The sequence below is a fragment of the Gymnoscopelus microlampas genome (genome assembly GCF_963454915.1).
Source record: "Gymnoscopelus microlampas genome assembly, chromosome: 14".
Taxonomy (NCBI): domain Eukaryota; kingdom Metazoa; phylum Chordata; class Actinopteri; order Myctophiformes; family Myctophidae; genus Gymnoscopelus; species Gymnoscopelus microlampas.
Window position 1 is genome coordinate 10,023,014 of NC_139951.1, and position 25,604 is coordinate 10,048,617.

A 25,604-nucleotide genomic window follows, 5' to 3' on the forward strand; every position below is an offset into this window, starting at 1 on the left:
CATTTTTTTTTGGGGGGTTAGATACATATAATTTTTTTAGGCAGGGGCACAGCCCTAAACTATACATGATGAAGTGTTTCTACACCATATAATGTAGGATATAAAGGTGTCAAAAACAACAGGAAGGAGTAAAACAAGTGATGAAAGTTGGCAAGTTGCACCACTTACTTAATGCCTTGCTGCGCCTACAACTGCTGCCAACAGCCAGATGTCCAACTGCTGCCAACAGCCAGATGCACAATGGAGCGTTCAGGATCAGGTGTTGGATCAGGATCCCCATCTTGTCCATGCAGAAGAGTGTAGCTTACCTAATGATCGCAAATGAATAACTTTTAAACAACACAACATCCCATAATGGCGACTGGGTTCAACTGAAACTATGCTGGCACATTAAAGATGGGAGAGAGTGACACTCCCAAATATGCAGGTCGGTTACGGGGATTTGTTGATACATGTACAAAAGGTATGCATATAGACAAATCCACTGACGCGCTGCCTGTAGGCAGTCATAATTGTGGTGTTCGCAACGCGACACCAACACCGCAGTTATGACTGCCTACAGGCAGCTTGTCTGTGGATTCGTCTATACAGTATACACAGCCTCCAGGTAGAGTGTGTCTGAAGTCCCTGGATAACCTTTGTAAGGCAGGTTTCACAATATATTGAGTGATGTCTGATATAGGGATGGGTATCGTTATGATTTTTATGAGTCAGATTCCGGTTCTGCTTATCGGTTCCAAAATGGTAAAAAAAATAAGAGGTCAAATGTTTATTTAACAAAAGTAACCTTAGTCAATTGAAGACAGAGAGTAACATCCTCTCCTTTATTCCAACAGTTGATCCATTTGTGGATAATATAATGAGCTGCATGTTTTTTTTTTTTTGTGTATCCTTAAGAAAAAAAACTGTATTTAACCAGGGCTGTAGTGTTGTACTTCTTACTACTGACAATGACACTAACAAATATAAAAGCCTGTCTGAGCAGCATTCGGGGCAAATACCAGTAGTAAAGTAACTAAGTACAAGTACTGTACTTAAGAAAATCTTTGAGCTATTTTTACGTTATTGGAGTATTTCCAATTTTCAATACTTTTGCTTCTCAGAGGCAAATATTGTACTTTTAATCCACTACAATTATTTGAAAACTTTAGTTATTAGTTACTTTGTAGATTTGGTTTATTATTACAAAACATACATTAACCACTTCAGCCCTATTTAATCTTTGGCATTTGAAAATACCTGTTCACACGTTGTGAGCTTGTAGATCTGCTATTTTCAAAAGATGTTTTATACATTTTAGACATTTCACATTACTTGTGAAACGGGACATTCTGCAAAATGAGTACTTTTACTTTTGGTACTTTATTTTAATGCCAATGAAGTAAATTTTGATTACCAGAGTTTTACTTGTAACGGAGTGTTTCTACATTGCAATATTGATACTTTCACTTAAGTAAAGAATTTGAGTACTTTTAGTACTGCACTAGCCTACTGTAAAGTGGTGTGTGTGTGTGTGTGTGTGTGTGTGTGTGTGTGTGTGTGTGTGTGTGTGTGTGTGTGTGTGTGTGTGTGTGTGTGTGTGTGTGTGTGTGTGTGTGTATATATATATATATCTTTTTTAATCCTAGTTAGTCTATTATTTGCCTTTACCCACTTAGGTAGGCTATTAGCCTATAATTACTGATGATCACTTGTCAAAACATCTGATTGCATATTATAATGTTTGTGTTTATTACACAAAATCACAATTATTAAACACAAGGTACATTCTCATCTCATCACAGCTCAGACTAGTAGGTCTAGTGCTATAACTACTGCATTACATATAAATGCAAATGTGTATCCTGCACAAATTACTAGGTCATCTTATAGTAAAATTGGCGTAAGGGAGGACCGGTGGGCAGCCGGGCGGACGTCTAACGTTACTCTAACTCAGACATAACCATAAACAAACACCATACTGTACGTCCATATCTAGGCACGACCATGTGATAAGCAAAATAATGTGATTGGTTAGTTACTCATGAAATGTGATTGGTTACTCATCATGTGATTGGTTACTCATGAAAGTCCAAATATTTACTTTTGCTGTCCTTTCTGACCTTTTTGGGAATGAGATCTACTCTAGCCGTTTTTCAAGACTTTTGGTGAGATCTACATTCACCAGACATGGAAATTCACCACCGCTTTTACATTTTATAAGCAAATACAGAAGTCAGTAGCATGAACAGAAAAGGCAATAAAGGCAAGATAAATTATTGGGACTTACAAAATCCTGATCGAGTTTCATGAACCGTATATACCTGGTTGAGATTTCAGTTCCTTCGCCTGTCTTCAGCTGGATAAATCCAGTCAAACGGTTTGAGGTTTGTCCGAAAGTGTCTTTCCAAGTTTTCTTTCTTCACTTCTTCTTCTTCTTTTATGTATCGTCACATGGCCTACTCAGTGTCGGGCAGCCATGAGCTCCTATGTCGAAGAGGCCGGCTTCTAAGGGTAGTCTCATCTCATGCACGTGCATGTTATGCCCAAAAGTGAGAACTTTCATCGTTCAAAACTCTTTTCTAATAATCATGATTTACAATGTATATATATATACATGATTTAACTAACTAATTTATGGGCATCTGCCCTCCCAAAAGTCATTCAGTTATAATTATACTTGTATCATAGCAAAAATGTGTCTGAAATACACAACTCTCATCTACAGGTTTTAAAAAGCTTTGAGTGATCTGTAGAGTGTTTGATGCAGAGCTCAATAATCAACAACATATGCAATACAATACAATTCAGTACATATCTATTTAAACTGCCTCAAATTCTACTGTTTCTCCACATGGTGTTGAGGTAGGTGCAGTGCTGTAAATGTTTTATTGTTTAGCCATGAAGACTACTGGCTGGAGAAATGCAGTTGGCAGCTGTTTTCTTTAGGGCTTTTATTTGTTTGTCTTCTGTCAAAGCCCAGTGATTAGGCGGCTGCAGTTATGATTTGACCCAAAAAAATTGCAACAAAAGGTTTCTCAATGGTTTATTGTAGTATCAGGTGTACTTAATAACATATCAAAAGTTTACCAAAATCGGACCACTAGAAAGGTCCGATTTTCAAAATGGCCGCCGTCAGATCCTTAAAATACCATTACTCCTGTATTATTCATCCTAGACAAGTAATTTTGGTGCCTAACCCCAGGTTTTGGTGATCTTGGATCTAATTAGCATAATATAAATTATATTCAAGTGATTGCAAGTATAGAATTATAAAGAAATTGGTTATAAGCATGGTTATAAGCATATTTAACAATGTAATTGGACATTTCTCCCTTTTCTACGTGCCATAATGCCCAGGATTGGTGAATTCATCACCTATACATGAATTCACTGTTGAAGCTTTCAGGAGATTTCTTTGGATAACAATAAGGAATAAATTCATTATTATTGGGTGGTACTGTGACATTTGTAAAAACATGGCTGTAACTCACAGACTGGGAATGTTACACAAATCTTGGAAGAAATTCCTTACAGAGAAGTTTCTTCACTATTTTGTTTGTAAAGGTGTCTGCCAAAAAATAAAATAATAATCCTAGTCCCCTAGGGCAGTGGTTCCCAAACTGGGGGTCAGGCCCCCCCCCCGCCCCCCCAGGATGATTGACACACAGTTATGCACACATGGTCTTACAACCACCACTATGGGGGGTCCCTCCTCACTAACTATGGCCACTCACGAGTGCAATAGGGCATAGGAGCCAGCATGGAGGTCCACTTGGCACCAGTGGGACTATCCAGTGAGCCAGGGGACATAGGGACACTCCTCTCAGCCTAACGCATAACCTTAATTTCTGCCTCCTCCTCACTCCGTCCTCCAGCGTGACTTAGAAATTGTTTGCATCCCAAATGCTAATTTGCTTTTGGACTTGCTGAGAACCAGGTGAGCGCAGGCTCCCTAAGCCACTTGGAGTGAAATATGGCAAGATACAAGTACTGTATATCTTTCATGTATCGTTTGCGGAACTGTCTTTGTTGAAATGCGTGGTGGCATATAATTTCTCCTCCTCCACATGACAACCCTCCGAGCTCCGAAATAGTCCAGCAATCCAACTGTGTGACACGTCATAATTGCTGTCACTTAAAAATTACGCTCCTTGCTTCCTCACCTCCTGCCTCCGAGGCAGGGCTAAGGCGGGAGTGGAGGACTTGATGATGGACATTTGAATATTGGAATTTGGCTATCGCGATGCACAACGTGGAGGTCTTAGAACTACCACCACAGGGGCCGACAAGCCCCATTCTCTTTAACTGCATATGAGCACTCGTCCTGAGCTCCCAAGTGCCCCACTATAGCTTTAACATGTCTGAGCCAACTGTTGGAGGTTTTGCACCTCGGACATGGGGGAGAGAAGCTCAGTGTCTCCTTGGCTCCTATAACTTTGCTCTTCTGTGCTCCAAGTGCCCAGGGAGCAATCCAGTGACCCCCACTCCCCATACTCCCCTCCACCCACCTGAGGGGAACCCTAGGCCCTCTAAACTCTACACCAGACCCCCTTTTACCTCCTCACACAACCCTACCCCGCATACTCCCCTCTGCCTAGGCCCCCAGTAGAGACATGGGTTTTGACAGCTCTTCACTAACCTCCGTAGCCACCCCCACCCCTCTTTACTCACTCACACTGATTGCCTTCCTAATGTGTTAAAAAGTTCTTCAAAAATCTATTTATTGTTTTTCAAAATCTTGTGTCTACAAGATGACACTTTGATTCACATTTGATCCACAGAGCTATCCAAAACCTTTCAATATTGCATGCAATACTATATCAACTGACAATATTCTCTTTCTCTGCCATGCACCTTCTGAATGACAAAATTGACAAAAATGAAAATTGTGACTTGTGTTTTAAGGATATCTTGAAGCCTTGTTCCAGTAAAAAAAAATATAACTAGTTTATTGCATAATTAGTTTAGTTAACTTGAAACGGGTGACCATTTCAGAGGGTTTTAATAGAGTCACAAACAAAATATTGGATTTCACAATTATCTAATTGTATCTCTGCAATTTGGACAATTCCAGTGGATTTCTAGGCCCCCAAAACATAGGGTAAGACACAAAAAAGTACTTGTCTAGGATAAATAATGAAGGAGTTAGGTTATTTTAAAGATTTTTTGGCCATCTTGGACGCCATCTTGAAAATAACACCTTTCCAGTGCTCAAACTTTGGTAAACTTTGAGTATGTTTTTAGGGACACCAAATACTGCAAGAAACAGTTGAAAAACGTTTTGTTGCAATTAGTTTTGGGTTAGGTGCTTTTTTTTCATAACTGCAGCCGCCTAGATAGCTTGATTGACAAAGAGAATCAAATGTGATTGACTCTAATTGACTCTACTAAGACTTTCTCATCAACATTGAATACTTGTTCACCTAACGGAAACCACAACTCTTGGAACTAACAAATGAGTGGGGCAGTGTGAATTAAAACAGGATTGACCCTGGCAGCATATCAAAGGTACACGTGTGTTACCTTTTTATTAAGCCACTACTTCTTTTTCAACCACACCACATCTAATGAGACAAGACATCAGTTGAATGAGTTTGGGAACAGACCTCATGAGACAAAAGGCATAGTTATAACACATTATTTTTGATAGGGAACTTGGAAAGACACTTTCTGACAAAACATAAATCATTTGACTAGACCTTTCCAGCAGACAGAGAACTGAGAAAAAGGAACTGAAATCTCAGCCATATGTATTTGTGTACCATACATGGAACTGGATAGAGCTCTCTCATCATTATTCTACTGTAAGTATTTGTCTCATCAGCAAGAACTGCAGTGATGGTGAAGAAAGAGAACTTGCGGACAAACCACACGTCATTTGACTAGACATTTACAGCAGACAGAGAACTGAGAAAAATAAATAAACAAAGGAACTGAAATTTCAACCATTGCCATATAAAAATATCAAGTCAAGTGCAATCATCAGTATGTTAATCATAAATGATGTTTTTATTATTGTTTGATGTGCATTACCTCATCCACTGCCAGACTTATTGCTGGCCGCGTTTGCCCACTGCCAGAGATTTTTCATTGAAAAAAAAAAAGTACTCAGGAGCTGAGATACAGAATTTTTAAGCTTTAAGTTAACAAGGAAGTGGATGGGAGTCTTTTCCTTCGAAAAATCATATCTCCTTGGTCTTAAGGCGGCAGCAGGTCGGTGGCAGGATTGGTAAACGGGAATAATTACGTTTATTACGTCAGTGGCAGGGAATGAGTTACACTTTTTTTCATAATTTTACATATTAAACTATTGACTTACTCTCTTTGCATTATTTGAATTAGGGGTCTATAATAAGATGTAAAGGTAGTGGCTAAATAGATCTCAGAGTATAGCCTACCTACTGATCGCAAAATAATATATTTTAAACACCCACACATAATGGTGACTGGGTTCAACTGAAACTATGCTGCCACCTGGCACATCAACAATGGGAGGGAGTGGCACTCTGTCTGTCCCTGGATAAACTTTGTAAGGCAGGTTTCACAATATATTGTGATGTGTGACTGGTATAGGCCTACTGTATATCTCATAGAGTAATTCATTATGGTATATCTGGGAATTGGGAATCTTTTCCTGGTTTTAAAGGCTGCATTAGCCTACTCTAAATTGACATATACATATATACATACATTGTACATTTGCTACTTTCACTATATTTGAAATAGGGCTGTAAGTGGTTCATTCATAATGTAATTTTCCCTTTATTTATGTATTCATTGAATCTTGACATTAGTATACATTCAGCAACGCATCAGCATAAACACACCAATGTAAATGTCGAATAACAAAATAGAAAAGCAACCAATTAAAAAGCCTTTATTGGATTGGCTAATGCATGGCAAGAAAGGGTCTACACATTGCGCCACATAGCTTTCATCAGGGTGACTAAAATTTAGTAGGAAACAGTCTCTACGGTGGTGAACAGGAGCTTACCCAGATTTCTTAGTTGGTATGTGGCTTAATTCTTCCACTGTCAGGAGAGGCTCATCACGGCTACTCTGTTCAAAATAAGGTAATTTATTTATTTAAAATTTAACTAGAGGATGCAGCATCTCGTTTTCGAGGGGCTCCTATCGTGCTTGATTTAAAATGAAGGAGAATAAATTCAAAAAGACAGGAAGAAGTAACCCGACACCCATCCATGTCATAAAATATTCTATTCTGTGTCCATTAACTTAGATTACCAGTTATAAAGCAGGAATAAATTGTAACCATACTCAAATGTCAGTTTCATCACAGTTGCGATGTTTCAAATCACTGGTTCCTGGTTCACTTGGTTCTCCTCTGAAGTTCTTCTCTCTTGCTACGGTTGTACCCTGGTTACAACATGAAGACAAATTTATTAGACTGATATATAAATCATAGGCCTATTAATATAATTCATACAAGCATGTTTGTCTTAATCATGTTGATCACAATACTCATTTTATCAACTGTCTTGTTTGAGACAGGAGAGAGAGAGAGAGAGAGAGAGAGAGAGAGAGAGAGAGAGAGAGAGAGAGAGAGAGAGAGAGAGAGAGAGAGAGAGAGAGAGAGAGAGAGAGAGAGAGAGAGAGAGAGAGAGAGAGAGAGAGAGAGCCATGCGTTCCATAATTCTACTAATGATTCTCAATTGTAAGCCAAATTAAGCCTCATTAGAAGCTCTGTCAATGATCAAGGCTTAATCTACGTGATGACTAGTGGTAGAGGAGGACAGGTACCCAGATTTGTTACTTAAGTAAAAGTAACAAAACCATTTTATTTGAGTAAAAGTGCATACAGTATGTATAGTGACACCAAAAGCACCAAAAGTAATAAAAACAATAAGTTGCAACAAAAAAAAAATACCAAAAGTAAAAGTACTCATACACACATTTTTGAAGATATTTAAAAGTGTGGCTAAATGATTTGAAAAATAGCAGAGCTTGTGGAACTGCTGTTTGATAGAATTGGGGTTTTGTATTAATAAGTTAATAGTAACTAAAGTTTTCAAATATTTGTAGTCGGGTAAGGTGTTGAAGAATCAAGTAAACTAAAAGATTCTCAAAATGTATCTTATGTACAGTACTTGAGTAAATATTCTTGTTGTTGTTACTGATCTTGACCTACCACAGATGGTTCCTATATAGTAGGCACAGGGCAGCAGGAGAAGATTCATCGCTCTGGAGAGAACCAACAGGAGCCAGCTCATACCACAGTCACTGTCACTGCTGTTAATGCTGTCACTGCTGTCACTGATGTTAATGCTGTTGCTGCTGTTGCTGCTCACACTGCTGCCACTGCTGTCACAGTTGCAGACACGGTCACCGAGGTCTTTAAGAGACTGATCTGTTCATAAGGGATGGATAATGGCACATGGTACAGTATAAGTACTTGTTTTTCTACTACAGTCTAGTCCACTGGTTCTCAAACTTGTTTCATTTCAAGGACCGCCATAACTCTCAGATCTGAAAGGGTCCATTTAGAACCCCTTCAAAGAACCCAGGGGGTCCCTGGACCCCACTTTGAGAACCAGTGATCTAGTAATTTCTTGCTCATGCAAATGTGTTACACAGTATTTGAGAATAAACAACACATACCTGTATGGCAAATGTATCACTCTGTAACATTATTATTATTATTATTATTATTATTATTATTATTATTATTATTATTATTATTATTATTAGTAGTAGTAGTAGTAGTAGTAGTAGTAGTAGTATGTAAAGGCACTAAAAACCAAGTAATTTCATTAGAAATCTTACTCTGTCAAATGTAACAAATGTAAAGAAAAGAAGACTTTTCAGGTGTCCACTCTTTTGGATACCACGTCAGAATATAGAATTGTCTCGTTCCAGGTTTAGAGTTACTATTTGTATTGTAATGACAATATCTTAATGGGAATACAGAATGAGTTTAAAAATACAAACACTATAGACGTGTTGTCTTGTTTGCAACCACAAATTCATTAGTCTATTAGTTCTTTCTGGGACTCATTCCACAAACACACAAGCACAATATAACACATGGGACATCTCAATCCGGCCCTCGAAGCCCTCAAAAAAAAAATGACCCCCAATAATCATTATGCATTGTGTCAATGGTTTTGAGGGAACTCGACTCCAGTTCATTATTAGTCATTAATACCATTTGAGTACATAGATCCATATTACATCCGTATGTACTCAAATGTTAAATGTTTTTAATGTAACAGTGAAACAGTCTGCCATGGATCCATTTATAACATAATGCAATATGTTTGATAATGTGAGTGATACTCACATTAAAGGTGTAAAAAAGGGGGGGAAAGTTGACCCTATTGTAAAGTTGTCAGTTGTGTCTAATGCCTATCAAATTCATGCATTTTAACAAAAGTCAGCACTACAGTATGTGTTGCAAGTTTCAATTCAATTGTCCAATGTGTGGCCCTTCACTCACTTTATCAAAGTCAGTATGGCCCCCTTGAAAACAATGCTGCCCACCCCTGCCTTAGATGGTGGTGGAGCCACCCTTCACATCAATCAACGGTGGTTCCCAGCTGGCGACCCTGCAGCCGGCCTAGCAGCACCGTCAGAGGTGCGACAGGCAGCAGCAATGCCCAGCAGGAATACCCACCTGTGCTTAAACCTCAAATTACACTTCTGCACCTGAGCACCCAATTGTAAATAGTAATGAATAAATAAAAGTAAGTACTTACTGAACGAAATCCTTGTGGCGATGTTGCCATATTTGTAGAATGGTTTAACTTTTTCCTCCACTAACAAAAGCTCCTTGGTTCCACAGTAGTAGAGACCAAGGTCAGAATCAGTTACTTTCTCTATCAAAACATCATAGGATTGACTAGATTTGTTATACTTGAAATTAGAAGGGGAATTTTGTTCATTCATTTCAAGAGTAGGTTGGTTTTTATGAGAGCAGTTCCTGAACCACACTATGTCAGCTCCAGGTGATTTTCTGCAGTCACAGTAGAGAGTGACGTTGTCTCCTGGTCTGACTGTCAACTCCACTTCTAATCCAGAGACCCCATCCTGACTGATGTAAATGACACCTGGAACATAACAACAATAAGAAATTAAATAAACTGCATCATAAAGTGCCACAAAGTTCAACATGGTAAAAGAAGATACAACCCATTCAAAAGAAAACATTCAAAAAAGAACAACCTAAGAATGATATTAATTCATATAAAAACACAATAAAAAAGACTTAAAGGTTACCTAGAAGAGCAGCTAAAATTAGATGTAGCTTTGCCATGTCTGATGGTGGAATGGTCTGAAGGAGTCGTCTGAAGTTGACAGTGACAAAGCTCTTTGACACTGAAAAAATATGTTAAGCAGGTAGACTTCTACTAAATGATAAACAAATGTGATTGGTTAGCTGAGTGAAATGTTTTCATGTTGTGGTTCTTTTCTGTGACACCTGAGCTGTATGACGCTTTGCCACATTTTGTGGTCAGTGTTTTAACATGCAATGAAACAAACAAAAACGGTCCTTCCCTCAGTCTTAACTCAATACCCCATGTTCCATTGTACATAGAAAAATGGGCCAACTGGACCTATTGCTCCAGAGCCTGACCCTGAATTTCAGAAGCTGAACCAAAAAGACCCCACAAATAGAGATACATTTCATGAACGGGCAAAGTAGGAAAATACTGTACCCAGAGCAATAAGTGTCACATGAAAGGCTCATTTGAGAAAGCTCATTTGTTTTTATGTTGTTGCTATTTTGTTAAGGGACTTTGAGTACTCAGAAAAGCGCTATAAACTTCATGTGTTATTATTATTATTATTAAAGTCAGAATGGCCCTTTGGGGTTCAGTCTCAACAATCACTTCTACTCATGAAACATTTACTTCTGCTGCCCTTTCTGACCTTTTTGGGAATGAGATCTATACTCAGTTTTTCAAGACTGATGATGAGATCTACATTCACCAGACATGGAAATCACCGCCTTTACATTTTATTTGCAAATACAGAAGTCGGTAGCTTTATATGAACATTAAAGGCAATAAATGAAAGATAAATTATTCATGGGACGTATAAAATCCTGATCGGGTTTCATGAAACCTATGGTTGAGATTTCAGTTCCTTTGTCTGTCTGCAGCCGAAACAAAATCTAATGGTCAAATGGTTTGAGGTTTGTCCGAAAGTGTCTTTCCAAGTTCCCTTTCTTCACTTCTTCTTCTTCTTTCATGTATCGTCACATGGCCAGCTTAGTGTCGTGCAGACATGAGCTCGTCTCTGGTCTTATGTCGAAGAGGCCGGCTTCTAAGGGTGGTCTGAGCAGTCTGCTCAGACACGCTGCAATCACATGCTGCACTATGTGCCAAGCCTCACTTCTTCATAGATGATTGAGATGATTTGTTCACCATCACTGAAGAGACAAATATGTACTTAAAATACTAATGACAGTACTTGATTCAGTTGTATGTACAGTACACAACACCTACATATGACGATTCAGTCCCTTCTTAGTTTTTCATTAGTCAAAAAAATAGAAGTGTTTTTTGTCTCATGGCGTCTGTACTTCTACTGATGTCTATTCTCATTAGGACGCTTTTGCTGCTCGCTCTGCCCTATGCTTACATTCCTCTGCTGATATCCATGTTTTTTATTTTTATTTTTTTCCCTGAGAAACCACGAATGGATCCTGGATATTTATAAACCCATGGGACTCTATTTCTTCTATAGATACAAGCCATATTTCTACTATTTTTCGACCTATTTGTCGACCTCCAGTGACTGGGTGCGTGGCATATAGCTAAAGCTAATTAGCATCAGGATGTACCCGACTTTTTCAACAGAGGACTACCAAAAATTGCTGCAAAGGATTGCAGTGCTGGAAACGGAATTACACCGTTTAAGAGTGAATGTGGAAGTGAATCAACATTATGGAATTCCACAGTCTCAGAGCAACGGACAAGACCATGCCAACAAGCAGCCACCTAGTGTGGTTTCCGAGAAACCCCAGGACAAGGCATTCTCATGGAACACTTTTGGGGCAAAGCCAAAGGATTTGAAGGGGCGAATAACTGGCAGAACTCGGAGCCCTGTGATTACAGATCTGACCGGCTGGCCTGCGCTACCACCCGCGCGTCACCATCATCGATGCCCCCGGACACAGGGTACCGTGTCTTCTACCCCCCTTCAACAGTGGAAAACTGCCAATGGGAGATCTACAAACAAATCTCCCAAAACATCGAGTGCTGAGCGTCAACAGTGGAAAACTGCCAAAGGTAGATCTACAAACAAATCTCCCAAAACATCGAGTGCTGAGTGTCCTGTGCAGCTGGGAAACAGATTCACCCCATTGCTCCAGGACCCCAGATGCCCGTCTGATGGCAGACAAAACAAATCTTCTTCACCCAGCAGGGTAAGAACCAAGAGTAACTCAGATGAAAAAAGGCTATATGGTGAGCCTGAATTTCTGATCATAGGGGATGCCGCTGTTAAAGATGTTAAAAGCATGATAAGAAGAAAGGCAAAAGTGTTATGCTTCCCTAAAGACAAAGTCTCTGACATGAATGACAGAATTCTGAATCTTATCGCTGAACACCCAACGGTGAAAACCCTGATCTTGCACGTTGGCACATGTGATACAGAGAACAAACAGTCCGAAATCCTAAAACAGCATTTCACAGCCTTATTCAGCAAAATCAGCTCACTTGATGTAAAGGTGTGCATCAGCGGCCCACTACCACCTACAAGAGGCGGCGATGAACGTTTCAGTAGACTGTCTGCACTGAGCAAATGGCTTTCAATTATGTGCACCAACAAATCTGTACATTTTATTGACAATTTCAATTTTTTTTGGGATAGAAGACATCTTTTTTCTTCGGATGGCCTTAAATTGAACAAGCTGGGAACAAAATTGTTTATGTCAAACATTTTCTACAATGTTCCCCTGTCTTCGTCAACCTCTGCCAGAGCACAAGCTTCCATAACAACAGATAATGCTGCTGCCGTTGAAGAATGCCAAGGTGAATGGCTCTGTGTGGACGAATACGCTGTCACACCACCCCCCACCGCTGCTGATGGTGGAGGAACATCCATAACAAATGAACTCTCTGATAGTGAAGACTCGGAAACAAAAACAAAGGACAGCGTGCTGAAAACAACCGCTGATAACAGCCTAAATCCACAGGAGGAGATTGCCACGGCCCCTGACGTCGACTCTGCAGCCACGGTCATGCTGGAAGAGGAAGGAGACAAAGAGGAGTCTCTCAATGAGGAAGATTATCCAACGTCATCACCTTCCTCCTCATCATCATCATCTTTTTCCCTGTCCCCAATACCTCTTCTGGATTTCACCAGTAGCATGAACGACTTGATTAGAGCGGGGACTAGACTCACCCCCCAAATCAAACGCCAAGCACCAACCGTGCCCTGCCCCCCACCCATCGCCCCTCGACGGAGCCATTGCAAGAACAAGAACGTCCTGTCGGCTTCCCTACGTCTAGAGAATACATTTGATTGCTGAGATAGGCAGGGTCCATTATGCATAGCCAAAATCATGTCTGGGCCCAAGGCTATTTTAGTTAGCCTTGTAGAAAACAAGGTTTACAATATTTCCACTGTTATCTCAAATAGAGTTCCCAGGACAAGGAGTGACTTTAAACGCTCTGCAAATACAGCAAATTTAACAGGCATTCCATGTAGAGGAAACAACCAAGTAGTTGAATGCCTTAAGCTAAACTTGGCCCTACTTAACATCAGGTCACTTAATCACAAGTCTTCCTCTGTAAATGATATCATCTGTAAAGAGAAACTAGATATTATCTTTCTAACAGAAACCTGGCTTGGTTCTGATGGAGCGGTGCTCTTATCTGCAGCATGCCCACCAAAGTACAGTTTCATTCACTCAGGACGTGAGGGAAAAAAAGGAGGTGGTCTGGCGAATATCTTTTCTGACACTTTAAAATTCAAACCTCTGACAAACCTTGGCAGTTTTAAATCATTTGAATACCAGGCCACCATATTGGAGAGTCAATCGTCTGTGCTTATGATTAGTATGTATCGACCTCCAAAGTGCAGCAAAGCCTTATTTCTAACAGAAATATCAGAACTTTTATCTATCTGTTCCACTAATTATGACAGAACTCTGATTACTGGAGATGCTAATTTGTATGTTGACATTGTTTCAGATGTTGTGGCTATGGGTTTCCTACAGTTACTGCACAATTTTGACTTTATTCAACATGTTGTTGGGCCAACACATAAACATGGCCACACCCTGGACTTGGTGATCACTAAAGGTTTGAATATCACTGTTGACAGTATTATTGATAAGCCCGAACTAACAGACCACTATTTATTGTGTTTTAATATAACTGTCTTTGATCTAAGGAAAAACAATACAGAATATACTATAAAAAAACGTTTTTTTAGCTCATCTGCAGCAAACGAGTTTCCTCGTCATCTGGCGTGTGTGCAGGTGCCCCCCCTACTTGATGCCCCCTCAGTGAATGATATGGTTCAACATTTTAATCTCAAATTAGAGTCAGCTCTCGACATAGTGACTCCTATGAAAACTAAAAAGAAACTTAATTCTAGAGTAACACCCTGGATCAACGAGCACATGCGCTCACTCAAGAAAGAATGTCGTAGAGCTGAGCGAATTTGGAGAAAAAACAAACTCACTGTCCACCTAGAGATTTTTAAGAAGTCAACAGTGGCCTATAACAAAGCACTGCGCTTGGCAAGGCAAGCATATTTTTCAGGCATTATCAATGACAACAAGCAAAATGCCAGAGTCTTATTCTCTACCATTGAACATCTCTTAAACCCCCCCCAGGCTTACAAGGAGTCGCTCCCTGCTTCTAAAGCTAAGTGTGATGAGTTTGCGTCCTTTTTTGCAAACAAAATTTTTAGCATTCGAGCTGGTATTATGAATGCTGCTGCTAGCACTGCAAATGCTGCAAATGGTGCATGGTGCAAAAACGTAGATCACTCCAGAGGAAGTCTAATATCTTTCTGCACAATTAATGAAGAGGAACTCCGTAAAACTATATCACAGATGACATCATCATCTTGTTCACTGGATGCAATACCCACCCCGTTTCTCAAAGAGGTTTTAGACAGCGTGATTGGAGATATCCTAAGAATTGTAAACAGCTCTCTACTTTCAGGCGTCTTTCCAGACTCACTGAAAACGGCTGTAGTCAGGCCGTTACTCAAGAAACACAACCTTGATCCATTGGTGCTGGGTAATTATAGACCAATCTCTAATCTGCCATTTCTGGGAAAGGTCTTAGAAAAAACTATCTTTCATCAACTGGATGTGTTCCTACAGAACAATAAGGTTCATAACAAATTCCAATCTGGCTTCAGGAAAGGTCATAGCACAGAAACAGCACTTGTAAAAGTAATTAATGATCTTAGGGTGTCCGCTGACAACAAAAATATATCTGTTCTCCTACTCCTTGACTTAACCGCTGCTTTTGACACGATTGATCACAAAATTCTATTACAACGCATGGAGTACTGGATTGGTTTGTCAGGCACAGCCTTGTCTTGGTTTTACTCTTACCTAACAGGCAGAAGCTATTTTGTCAGCCTAGCTAATTTTGACTCAGACAAACATGACATCTGTTCTGGTATTCCACAGGGCTCAATTCTGGGTCCCTTATTGTTCTCCCTGTATATACTACCACTGGGAGAACTCATCGCCGATCACGGAGTGAACTTCCATTTCTATGCTGATGATACCCAGCTGTATCTTTCGGTAGCTCCAGACGACCCCTGCGCTCTAGACCCATTGTTGACCTGTCTGTCCAGTATAAAATGCTGGATGAGTGAGAACTTTCTTAAGCTAAATGAGGATAAAACAGAAATTCTCATAATTGGCTCCAGTGAGCAGAGAGAATTAATAATAAGTAGACTTGGTAACCTGGCTGTAGAAAGTAACACCACAGTAAAGAACCTGGGGGTTATTATCGACTCTGAATTGAATTTTAATGCACACATTAATCATGTCACCAAGATTGCTTTCTTTCATCTTAGAAATATTGCGCGAATTAGAGACTATCTGTTGTTAGACGACGCAAAAACGCTGATCCACGCTTTTGTTTTCTCTCGGCTTGATTACTGCAATGCACTCTACTCTGGCCTGCCTAAGAAAACAACTGACAGATTACAACTTGTTCAAAATGCGGCAGCCAGAATTTTAACTAAAACTAGAATGAGAGAACATATCACTCCAGTTCTAGCTTCACTACACTGGCTCCCGGTTGTTTTTAGGATTGATTTTAAAATTCTTTTAATAGTTTATAAAGCTCTAAATGGTCTGGCACCTTCCTACCTCTATGACTGCCTAGAGAGACATGATCCAAACCGGACCCTCAGGTCTTCAAGTGCTGACCTACTCGAGGTGCCTAAAATGACATATAAAAAATACGGTGAAGCAGCATTCTGCTTTTACGGACCAACAGTGTGGAATAAACTCCCATTACACCTAAAACAGGCAGCCTCTGTCGATAGCTTTAAAGCACAGCTCAAGACCTATTTCTTCACTCTTGCTTTTAGCTGACTCTTTGGTTGATTTTTAAGTCCTCACTGTATTGCCTATTTTAATGTGTAGTATATTTCATAACTTAAGATACACATTTAAGTCATATGTTAGAATTATTACAGGTCTACTTTGTCCTGTACAGATAGCAGACAGAGAGGAGCCTGGTGGGGGTGACAATTAACATTGGCTATTGTTCTAGTTGATAGACATAGCGGCTATGCATTTGAGATCAAGGCTGACACCTCTCTTTTCCTGGCACCATATAGTTGCAAATGTGTGGGGCCAGGGGAAGTGGGGGTTCACTTTTGAGGGCTGTCACACCCAACACGTATCTCCTCTTATTCTTTAGATCTCACTACTATAAAAGATGGACTGAAATGTAACTAACTTTAGTGTGTCAGAGGCCGGAGGGCCGCGCTTAGGGGAGCTGAGGCTCCCCAGGAAAGATGTTTGTACTCTGTCTGTTCCATGAAATAAATCCGAAGCAACGAACCTCACTACGGAGTGATGTCTCATCCATTCTTCACCATTCATTCACATCTCTGGAACATCAAACTAACTTTACAATATGGCGTTGTTGGCAATTAGTATAGTGCATTAAACCTGTAAGTTGGTGGCTTTAAATATACCACATATGGCGTCTAAGTCGGCAGTCGCGTTGGTTTGGTTATTTGGGGAGCGGGACGCCGATCTCCAGAAAATGCTGAGCCAGGCGGCGAAAGGACATGCGCGGTGGGGGAAGTCTTGGCCTTGCGGTGGATGGAAGGGTCCAGTTCTCTCCGGCGACGTGGGGGGACCACTGCGAAGGACATCGGCACGACATGACGACAACTTTTCGAGGATCTACGGGGAGAGGCCCTCATCATGACCAGATCTAGGACGGCTGTAACGACTCATCTGGCTGCACAACTTATCCTCTGCGATCGCTAATGGAGCGCGCTGCGGTGCTGACGGCAGTGCGGGGAACCTGTGGATGGAAGGGGTTCTCTCGTGGCGGGTAATGTTGTGAGGAGGACAGAGGACAGCGGGTGCCAGCAGAACGTAGAACCGGCGACGCTTATTTGTCTTGATTTTCTCGAAGTATTCAGTACAATTGCAAGCCAGTTAATAGTGAATATATTCTAATATGTTTACAAGATATTAAGTACAAGAAATTGACTGAGTATTTACAGAGAAGAAGATAATTAGACTGGAGACGAGGGGTTCTTCGTAGGGAATGTGTTTACATTTTCTGCGGTCGCAAGAGAGAGCGTGCTGTTGTAAAAATTGCAGCTATCTGTTGGACAATCTGGAGAGACTGCACTGGGAAAGCGGCTGGGGCGAGAAGATGACATTGAGGGAGACTACAAAGAAACATTATCGAGCGGGACATTGTGCATACGGGACCTGAGGTTATATTTTTGTGATAATGGTGGGTTTAAACTGTGGAGCGAGGGCTGCCATAGCGCAAGTGTTTGTGAGGAAGTGGTTTCACTCTCTGGTCTCTGGGGTTAAATGTGGATTTTTTTATTTTCGTTGAGTGCTGAGAACCGGGCGACTCCCGTGAGGTACATGCGGGCGATTCCCGTGAGATGTGTATGAGGGCGATTCCCTTATGTTTTATGTGTAACATTTTTCCCAGAGTTTGAAGGACTAACAGGGGGATCCTGCATGCTAATTGGAATCAAGGAATGAGTTTTCTGTCTATTTGTAAATCACCTTGTCACTGTACTATGTAATTTTGGTTCCTGTATGTGCATTGTTCTGTATTGGATGTTGTTTGCTGTTTATTGTTCCTGAATGTTTTATTTTTGTCCTGGTTGTGTTCCAGTAAGTTTCATGGGGGGCGGTTCTTTGTTTTTCTTTTGAAATATACGTTTTTACGGAAGACGTTTAGTGTCTCCCGTGGGGGGTCTGTAGTATATTTCATAACTTAAGATACACATTTAAGTCATATGTTAGAATTATTACAGGTCTACTTTGTCCTGTACAGATAGCAGACAGAGAGGAGCCTGGTGGGGGTGACAATTAACATTGGCTATTGTTCTAGTTGATAGACATAGCGGCTATGCATTTGAGATCAAGGCTGACACCTCTCTTTTCCTGGCACCATATAGTTGCAAATGTGTGGGGCCAGGGGAAGTGGGGGTTCACTTTTGAGGGCTGTCACACCCAACACGTATCTCCTCTTATTCTTTAGATCTCACTACTATAAAAGATGGACTGAAATGTAACTAACTTTAGTGTGTCAGAGGCCGGAGGGCCGCGCTTAGGGGAGCTGAGGCTCCCCAGGAAAGATGTTTGTACTCTGTCTGTTCCATGAAATAAATCCGAAGCAACGAACCTCACTACGGAGTGATGTCTCATCCATTCTTCACCATTCATTCACATCTCTGGAACATCAAACTAACTTTACAATATGGCGTTGTTGGCAATTAGTATAGTGCATTAAACCTGTAAGTTGGTGGCTTTAAATATACCACAAATGTTTTATGCTTTTGCTTTTATTGTATTTTATTTTTTGTTTGCTTTATTGTTAAATTGGTTGTAACTGTAACTGTATTCTTGCTCTGTAAAGCACTTTGAGCTGCATTTCATGTCATGAAAGGTGCTATACAAATAAAGTTTATTATTATTATTATTATTATTAGTTGTTGAAAAATAGTAATATCTTAAATGCCTACTAAACAGGTAACGCACCTACTGTAAATGCATTTATACTGTATGCTCCCAGGGTCATTTCTGGGTTAATTCACACTGTGCCCCTGTAATGATTTGTTGGGGTTCACATTCAAACTAGCAAACCTAAGCATGATTGGACGATGGACTCTATGAATGCATTTGGGTTCAAATTGCTCCGTGATCTACCAAAAAGCCCCTCAAGATCAAATGGTTGATCTTAAAGACATGGTTGCTACCCCTGATCTAGAACAACTGGTTACAGGTCACTACAGTCAGGCTGGATGAACATACAGGTTGTACTGTACATCCAGCCTAGTTGTACATGTGTCAGACTTAAGCACAGCTCATGCCATTATGTAACTGTTAACCCTGTTGACCCTGAGGGCATGAGGCAGTCTCAGGCCCAGCATCCCATGGACTCAGGCCCTGACTTCTGCTAACAGCCGAGTCATTTGTAACGGGAAGGCAGGGCTCCCCCTGTTGGCAGAAGCTTGGCTAAGTCAGTTTAAGAAGAAAACTCAAAGAAAGCTAAAAACTAAGTCATCAACATTCACAAACACTGGTTGATCACATGGCCAACACCTCTATCTCATGCACATGTTTTGATTGATTGATTGAATACTTTATTAACATGGTTATTAACACTACAGGTTGTACAGTCAATCCTTTTAAAAAATGTTAAAAGGATAATTGTCTCAATTCATCAGTAATACATAATACATACAGTATAATACAATACAAATACTATTAAAAAAACATATTGGAATAAAGGTCAGTAGAATCATAAGGTATATTTACAGAGAAAGGTGGGGGCGAGGGTTCACTTGTATTTTAAGGACAGGAATACTTTTAGGTTAGTTTTGAGTTTGAGTAGGGAGTCGAGAACCTTTATGTCTTTCGGTAGGTAATTCCAATGCCTCCCTCCTTGCCACTACGCATCAAGGGTTGGAATGGGGGGGGGGGGGGGAGTCTCTGCGACATACGCGCGGCAAGTCCAGGGGGTGTACTTGGACATCCAGCTGCCTCATGCTAAAGAAACAGGAGCTCCTAGTCCTGCCCTATGGGCTCGGCAAGGCTTACTTACCCCGGGATGTGTGCACCCAAACTACGTGTGGAGAAAAATGCATGAGAACGGCCACATAACTGCATACATGTCTCTGTTTGCCATTTGGTCATTATGTCAGTGTAGCCCAGTGCTAATGTGGTTTCTTGCCGACAGTTTATAAGACTGTTTTGTATTTACAGTGTTTGCACTTTATTCACTAGACATGCCTTCTGTACATCAACAACAACACAGAATATCAGCCTGCTGCTTGCCCTTCCTTGCCATTTTGTAATCCATGTTTTACCTAGCATTAATATTGATATACAAGCAATTACATGCAAGTAGATGTCATGACAGTTAAGGCATGGCATACTCTATGTAATGTTTTAGTTAAATGGTAGATCAGCGCTTTCTAAAGGCTCACAAAGTCACTTCACAAGTTTTGACTAAGGAAATCATTTAAGCTGAACTGTTAGCCAACTGTAAAGTGTGTGCAGGATCACAACAAGCTCTGTATCTCCCACAGGCACTCACTCTACAGTCCATAGTGTTAAAGAGATCTTGGTACAAGTCACCCCTTTCAGTAGTAGTGGAATGCCAGCTAATTTCTGAAGCCTCTGGGTTCAAAGCAGCCAGCATGCCACTGAGCTCACTACTAGAGCTCTTCACAGGCCCCCCGATTCTAAAAATACCCGACAGGACCCGAGACCTGCAGGGGTCCCAGCCATGTTTTATCATAATCACTCGGGCCGGGTCGGAATCGGCGCTATTCCCTCGGAACTCGGGTCTGTCCATCATTATGTGTAATATCCGAGTGGATCCGAGAAGACCCGTAGTATGCCTACTAGATCATGTCATCATGTACAGTAATTGTTAATAGTTGGCAGACGTTTTGTTTGTTTGTCATTTGTTGCCAAACAGTCAAAGACCAGTGACAGCTTGATAGACAAAGATAATCAAATGTGATTGACACTGATTGAGTGCATGTTGATATTCTGATATATTCTGTTATTTGGATTACTCTAATTTTCACTACAAGTAGCTTGAAGACGGTGTCTGACCAAAAGCATTACATGACTTTTGCACAGATCTCAGTGTGTACAGTAGTTTACTAGTACTGTTAAGCTCCAGCATCTCAGCTAAGACTCCGACCACAGAAGGGGTGAGGTTTTCCTTTTAGAGTGGCACAAGTAAGCTGCATAACCTCTTTACATCCAACTGAATACAGTAAAAAAAAAGTGTGTGTGTGTGTGTGGGGTCACAGAAAGTCAGATGGGCTAAGACAGGATGTCCTCGTAACAGTTATTGTAGTTGCTGCAAAGCTATAGGCTTCACTCTATGTATAATATAAAGCCAATAAAGAGACTATAATTGTATGATCCTAAAACGTATTGTATAGATGTACTAGTTATATTATATAAATACTCTACCATACAGTATTAAGAAATGGTTTAAATGGTGTTATATTAATTTCCACCTTCCAGGGTTCCAATATTGCACATTATTTCACAGGTATGGTGTATGGAGTGATCCTACGCAGTAGACACAGTCAGAAACAAACAAGATGGATGTGCAGTCAAAAATCCAGTTTTAGCTATTTATTGTAGTTGCAGTTGTTATGAACATGATATTGCAGTGTCTTTCAGCTGTGAATTTCTGTTCTGTGGCTCTGTCCTAGCTAATCAGTGCACCTGTGACCCTTTAAATACACACCCAGTGCTGTCAAACTAAAGCCCGCCACCAAGTTTCCAATAATAATAATGCCAACCTAACAAATAATATACCACCATCAAAATGGCTCCTACAGATATGTTTATTCTTGTCCACCCGGCTCCTATTGCTTCCCTGTGCCACAAAACTGCCAGGGGGAGATGTTGAGGAAAGTGATGTTTATGTCATTTCCTTTTTACATAGTCTTGGCGTCGGTATGGTAGTAGTACTGCATGAAGCTCACTGAAGTGCAGTATCTCCCATACTAAGCGGGGCATACTAAGCGTCTTGACGAGTGGTAGATATTTGGTCTGGTGCGACAGACCGTGGTCCGGTATAACACAGTAAGTGCAAAGCAATATACATCTCTTATATTTAAAAAAATCACACCCAGTGTGAAGTGGGCGGTGTGGTCATCACAGTGGTCATCACTTTTTTTTTGAAGCTCACTTAAAAAAAATCACACCCTGTGTGAAGGTAGCGGCGCCTTTGAATACATTATGTCATCGATATGTGTTTATAATGTGTTTATAGCCATGTGTCATGTGAAGCTTGACCAATCACTTTGTTGACGGGTCTGACCAATCAGAGCGTCGACGACAGATAAAGTTAAATTGAGGATCTAACTTTAAATAACTTACCTAGAAGGAGACTTTAGCCAAATAAAAATATATACAAAAAAAAACATGAGGAAATAAAAAATAAACCTTGACATCATAGTGATGTCATGAATAGTCCCCTTGCCTGACAAATCACAACCTTGACGGGCCTGACCAATCAGAACCTTCATCTGTTCTTGTATCTTTCTCTTTCTATTCGTCATATTAACTTTAAATAACTTACCTAGACGGAGACTTTAGCCAAATGAATAATAAGATGAAGTCATTGTCATCGTTTATATAGACATCGAATTCTATATTCATGACATCATAGTGATGTCATGAATAGTGACCAATCACAACTTTGGCGCACCTGACCAATCAGAACGTTGACGCACCTGACCAATCAGAACGTTGGCGCACCTGACCAATCAGAACGTTGACGCAAAAGCCAGGCATAGAGGGCTAATATCCGCTCTATACCTAAAGGTATAGAGCGGCTAGCGCCGCTAAAAATAGTTTTTTTAAAGGCATTGTAGGGAACATTAAAGACGCACTGAAGTGACATTTTCGGTCATTTTATTTTGAAGGTTCAGTATGAAACGTCGGCCAACCGACTCTAAACCAATCAGAAGGTCCCATCCCTTCAGGCTATGGGACGTTGGATCTCAATCACTTCAGCCGTGCGCAACGCGCCTAGTGTTTGTTTACAAGTGAGAGAGAGACGGCCAGTGCAGCACGTTTGCTACTACCTGGCTTATTTCTAACCTATAATGTTTTCAGATACATATTTTAGTGTGCAGATGAAGTTTAAAATGAGTAATACACTCATCTTCAATGAGATTCAAAACGGAGTAGGTCTGTAATTAAAATCAGGTGTGTTTGAAGAACGTGCAGCTATGGGAATCAAACAGGTGCATGTAATCAAGATTCATTTATATTCATGAAGGCTGCGTTATGTCATCACGCAGAACGTTTTCGTTTACAGGAAGTAATTAAGATTGGCTTTTTAGGGACTTTAGATATAAAAATACACAAAAATGTTTTTTTTTCTTTTTTTTTTGGCATCTATTGTTAGGTATGCCCATATGATGACCACGGATATGCTCTAAAAGTGTGAAAAACATATTTTTCATTTCACTACACCTTTAAGCCTAAATTTAAAAAATATTTATATATATATTTTTTGCATTTTTTCCCCTCTATCAGCCACTATATAATGATGCTTGGGTGTTTTCCTGCATTGAAACACAGTACTCTTTCTGAAAACCCTATTTTCCCTGCATTGTTTGTAAACAATGTTTGTTTGTGCAGTTTGTTTCCCGGCCACCAGGGGGTGATGCCTCCATAGACTTCCATAGACTTCCTTACCACCCGGACAAACATAAAAACAACAACAACAAGAAAAAGTGCTCCTCGGAGCACAACTCTCCGCCAGAAGACTTGTGTTGGTTCGAAGGTCGCGAAGGTCGCTATCCCTCTTGTATATGTAAGTGTCCTATCCATCCTGTCTGGGTAAGTGTCCTCTTCCGTTCATTCTGTGTAAGTGTCCTATCCCTCCTGTCCTATCCGTCCTGTCTATGTAAGTGTCATATCCCTCCTGTCTATATAAGTGTCCTATCTGTCCTATCTGTCCAATAAGACAGATAGGAACAATTGGACCGCGACTACTTGACTACTTCCGGTTCGAAGGTCTGGGAGTGAGCTAGTGGCCGGATTTTCGGTATTGGAATCTGGCTTATCACAGTGACACATGTATTTATAGGTCGCTATCCCTCTTGTATATGTAAGTGTCCTATCCAACCTGTCTGGGTAAGTGTCCTCTTCCGTTCTGTCTGTGTGAGTGTCCTATCCCTCCTGTCTGTATAAGTGTCCTATGTCATATCCCTCCTGTCTATATAAATGTCCTATCTGTCCTATCTGCCAATTAGGTATCAGCCATGCAGCCATTTCATGGTTCCCGTCTTACCTCACTCTGACAGTGGCGGAGACACTGTCAGAGTGATGCCATGTATATATAGGCCCGGTGGCGTCACTAGCCAATCAGATCACAGTATTTCACGTGTCACGTGAGGCTTGACCAATCGGTGTGTCATGTTTAGAAAGTGAAAACGCAGTGATAACAATACTCTCCTGGCGGAGAGTAACAATAGGGAAAATAGGGTTTTCAGAAAGAGGCCTGTGTTTCAATGCAGGAAAACACCCCAGCATCATTATATAGTGGCTGATAGAGGGGGAAAAATGCAAAAAAAATATATATAAATATTTTTTAAATTTAGGCTTAATGTTCCCTACAATGCCTTTAAGTGCATAGTCCTATGGTTGTTAATTTCATCATGTGTCTCGCTAGCCAATCATGGTGGATAGAGTCAGCCAATAGAGTCAGCCAATCACAGTGCAGCTAGTGGTCATCATAGTGATGGAAGCTCACTTATAGAAAAGTATAGATTTGCATTGAATGTGTAGGGGTTAGGGGTGTACAAGTTATTTGTATAGCACCTGTCATGACATAAAATGCAGCTCAAAGTGCTTTACAGAGCAAGAATACAATTACAGAAAAATGATACATATTTGAACAAAGCAAAAAGACAACATTAAAATAATAGCAAAAAAGGCAGTGAATCAGGCAAAAACAATGAGGACATGAATAACAACACAGATATTTTAAATGAACTAAAAGCATGAGTGAAGAAATAGGTCTTGAGCTGTGCTTTAAAGCTATCCACAGAGGCTGCCTGTCTCAGGTGTAATGGGAGTTTATTCCACGCCGTGGGCCTGTAGAAGCAGAATGCTTCTTCATAGTGTTTTCTATATGTCTGTAGGCACTTTGAGCAGGTCAGCCCTAGAAGACCTGAGGGGGCGGTTTGGAACATATCTAGGCAGGCAGTCATAGAGGTAGGAAAGCACCGGACCATTGAGAGCTTTATAAACAAGTAAAATCAATCCTAAAAACAACCGGCCGAGCCAATATAGTGAAGCTAAAACTGGAGATGTCAACTAGAACATCAGAAGTACAACGCTGCTGATCACTCTAAAAGAAAAAGGAAAATAAAAAACATGGAAGTTGCTGACAAACCAG

At 40.5% G+C, this 25,604-nt stretch overlaps 2 protein-coding genes across 2 annotated transcripts in view; both read right to left on the reverse strand.

Annotated features, from left to right (window-relative positions):
- The window catches only part of LOC311059893 (uncharacterized protein), a 113,130-nt gene that overhangs the window by 8,498 nt on the left and 79,028 nt on the right, over positions 1 to 25,604 (reverse strand). The window lies entirely within an intron of this gene.
- Positions 7,126 to 10,255, reverse strand: LOC311059540 (uncharacterized protein; the record flags this gene model as incomplete). The annotated part of the gene is made up of 4 exons (XM_084077552.1): positions 7,126 to 7,359; positions 8,132 to 8,350; positions 9,699 to 10,049; positions 10,219 to 10,255. 4 exons carry the CDS (start codon positions 10,253 to 10,255, stop codon positions 7,313 to 7,315), a joined length of 654 nt encoding a protein of 217 aa, XP_083933678.1. The 3' UTR covers positions 7,126 to 7,312.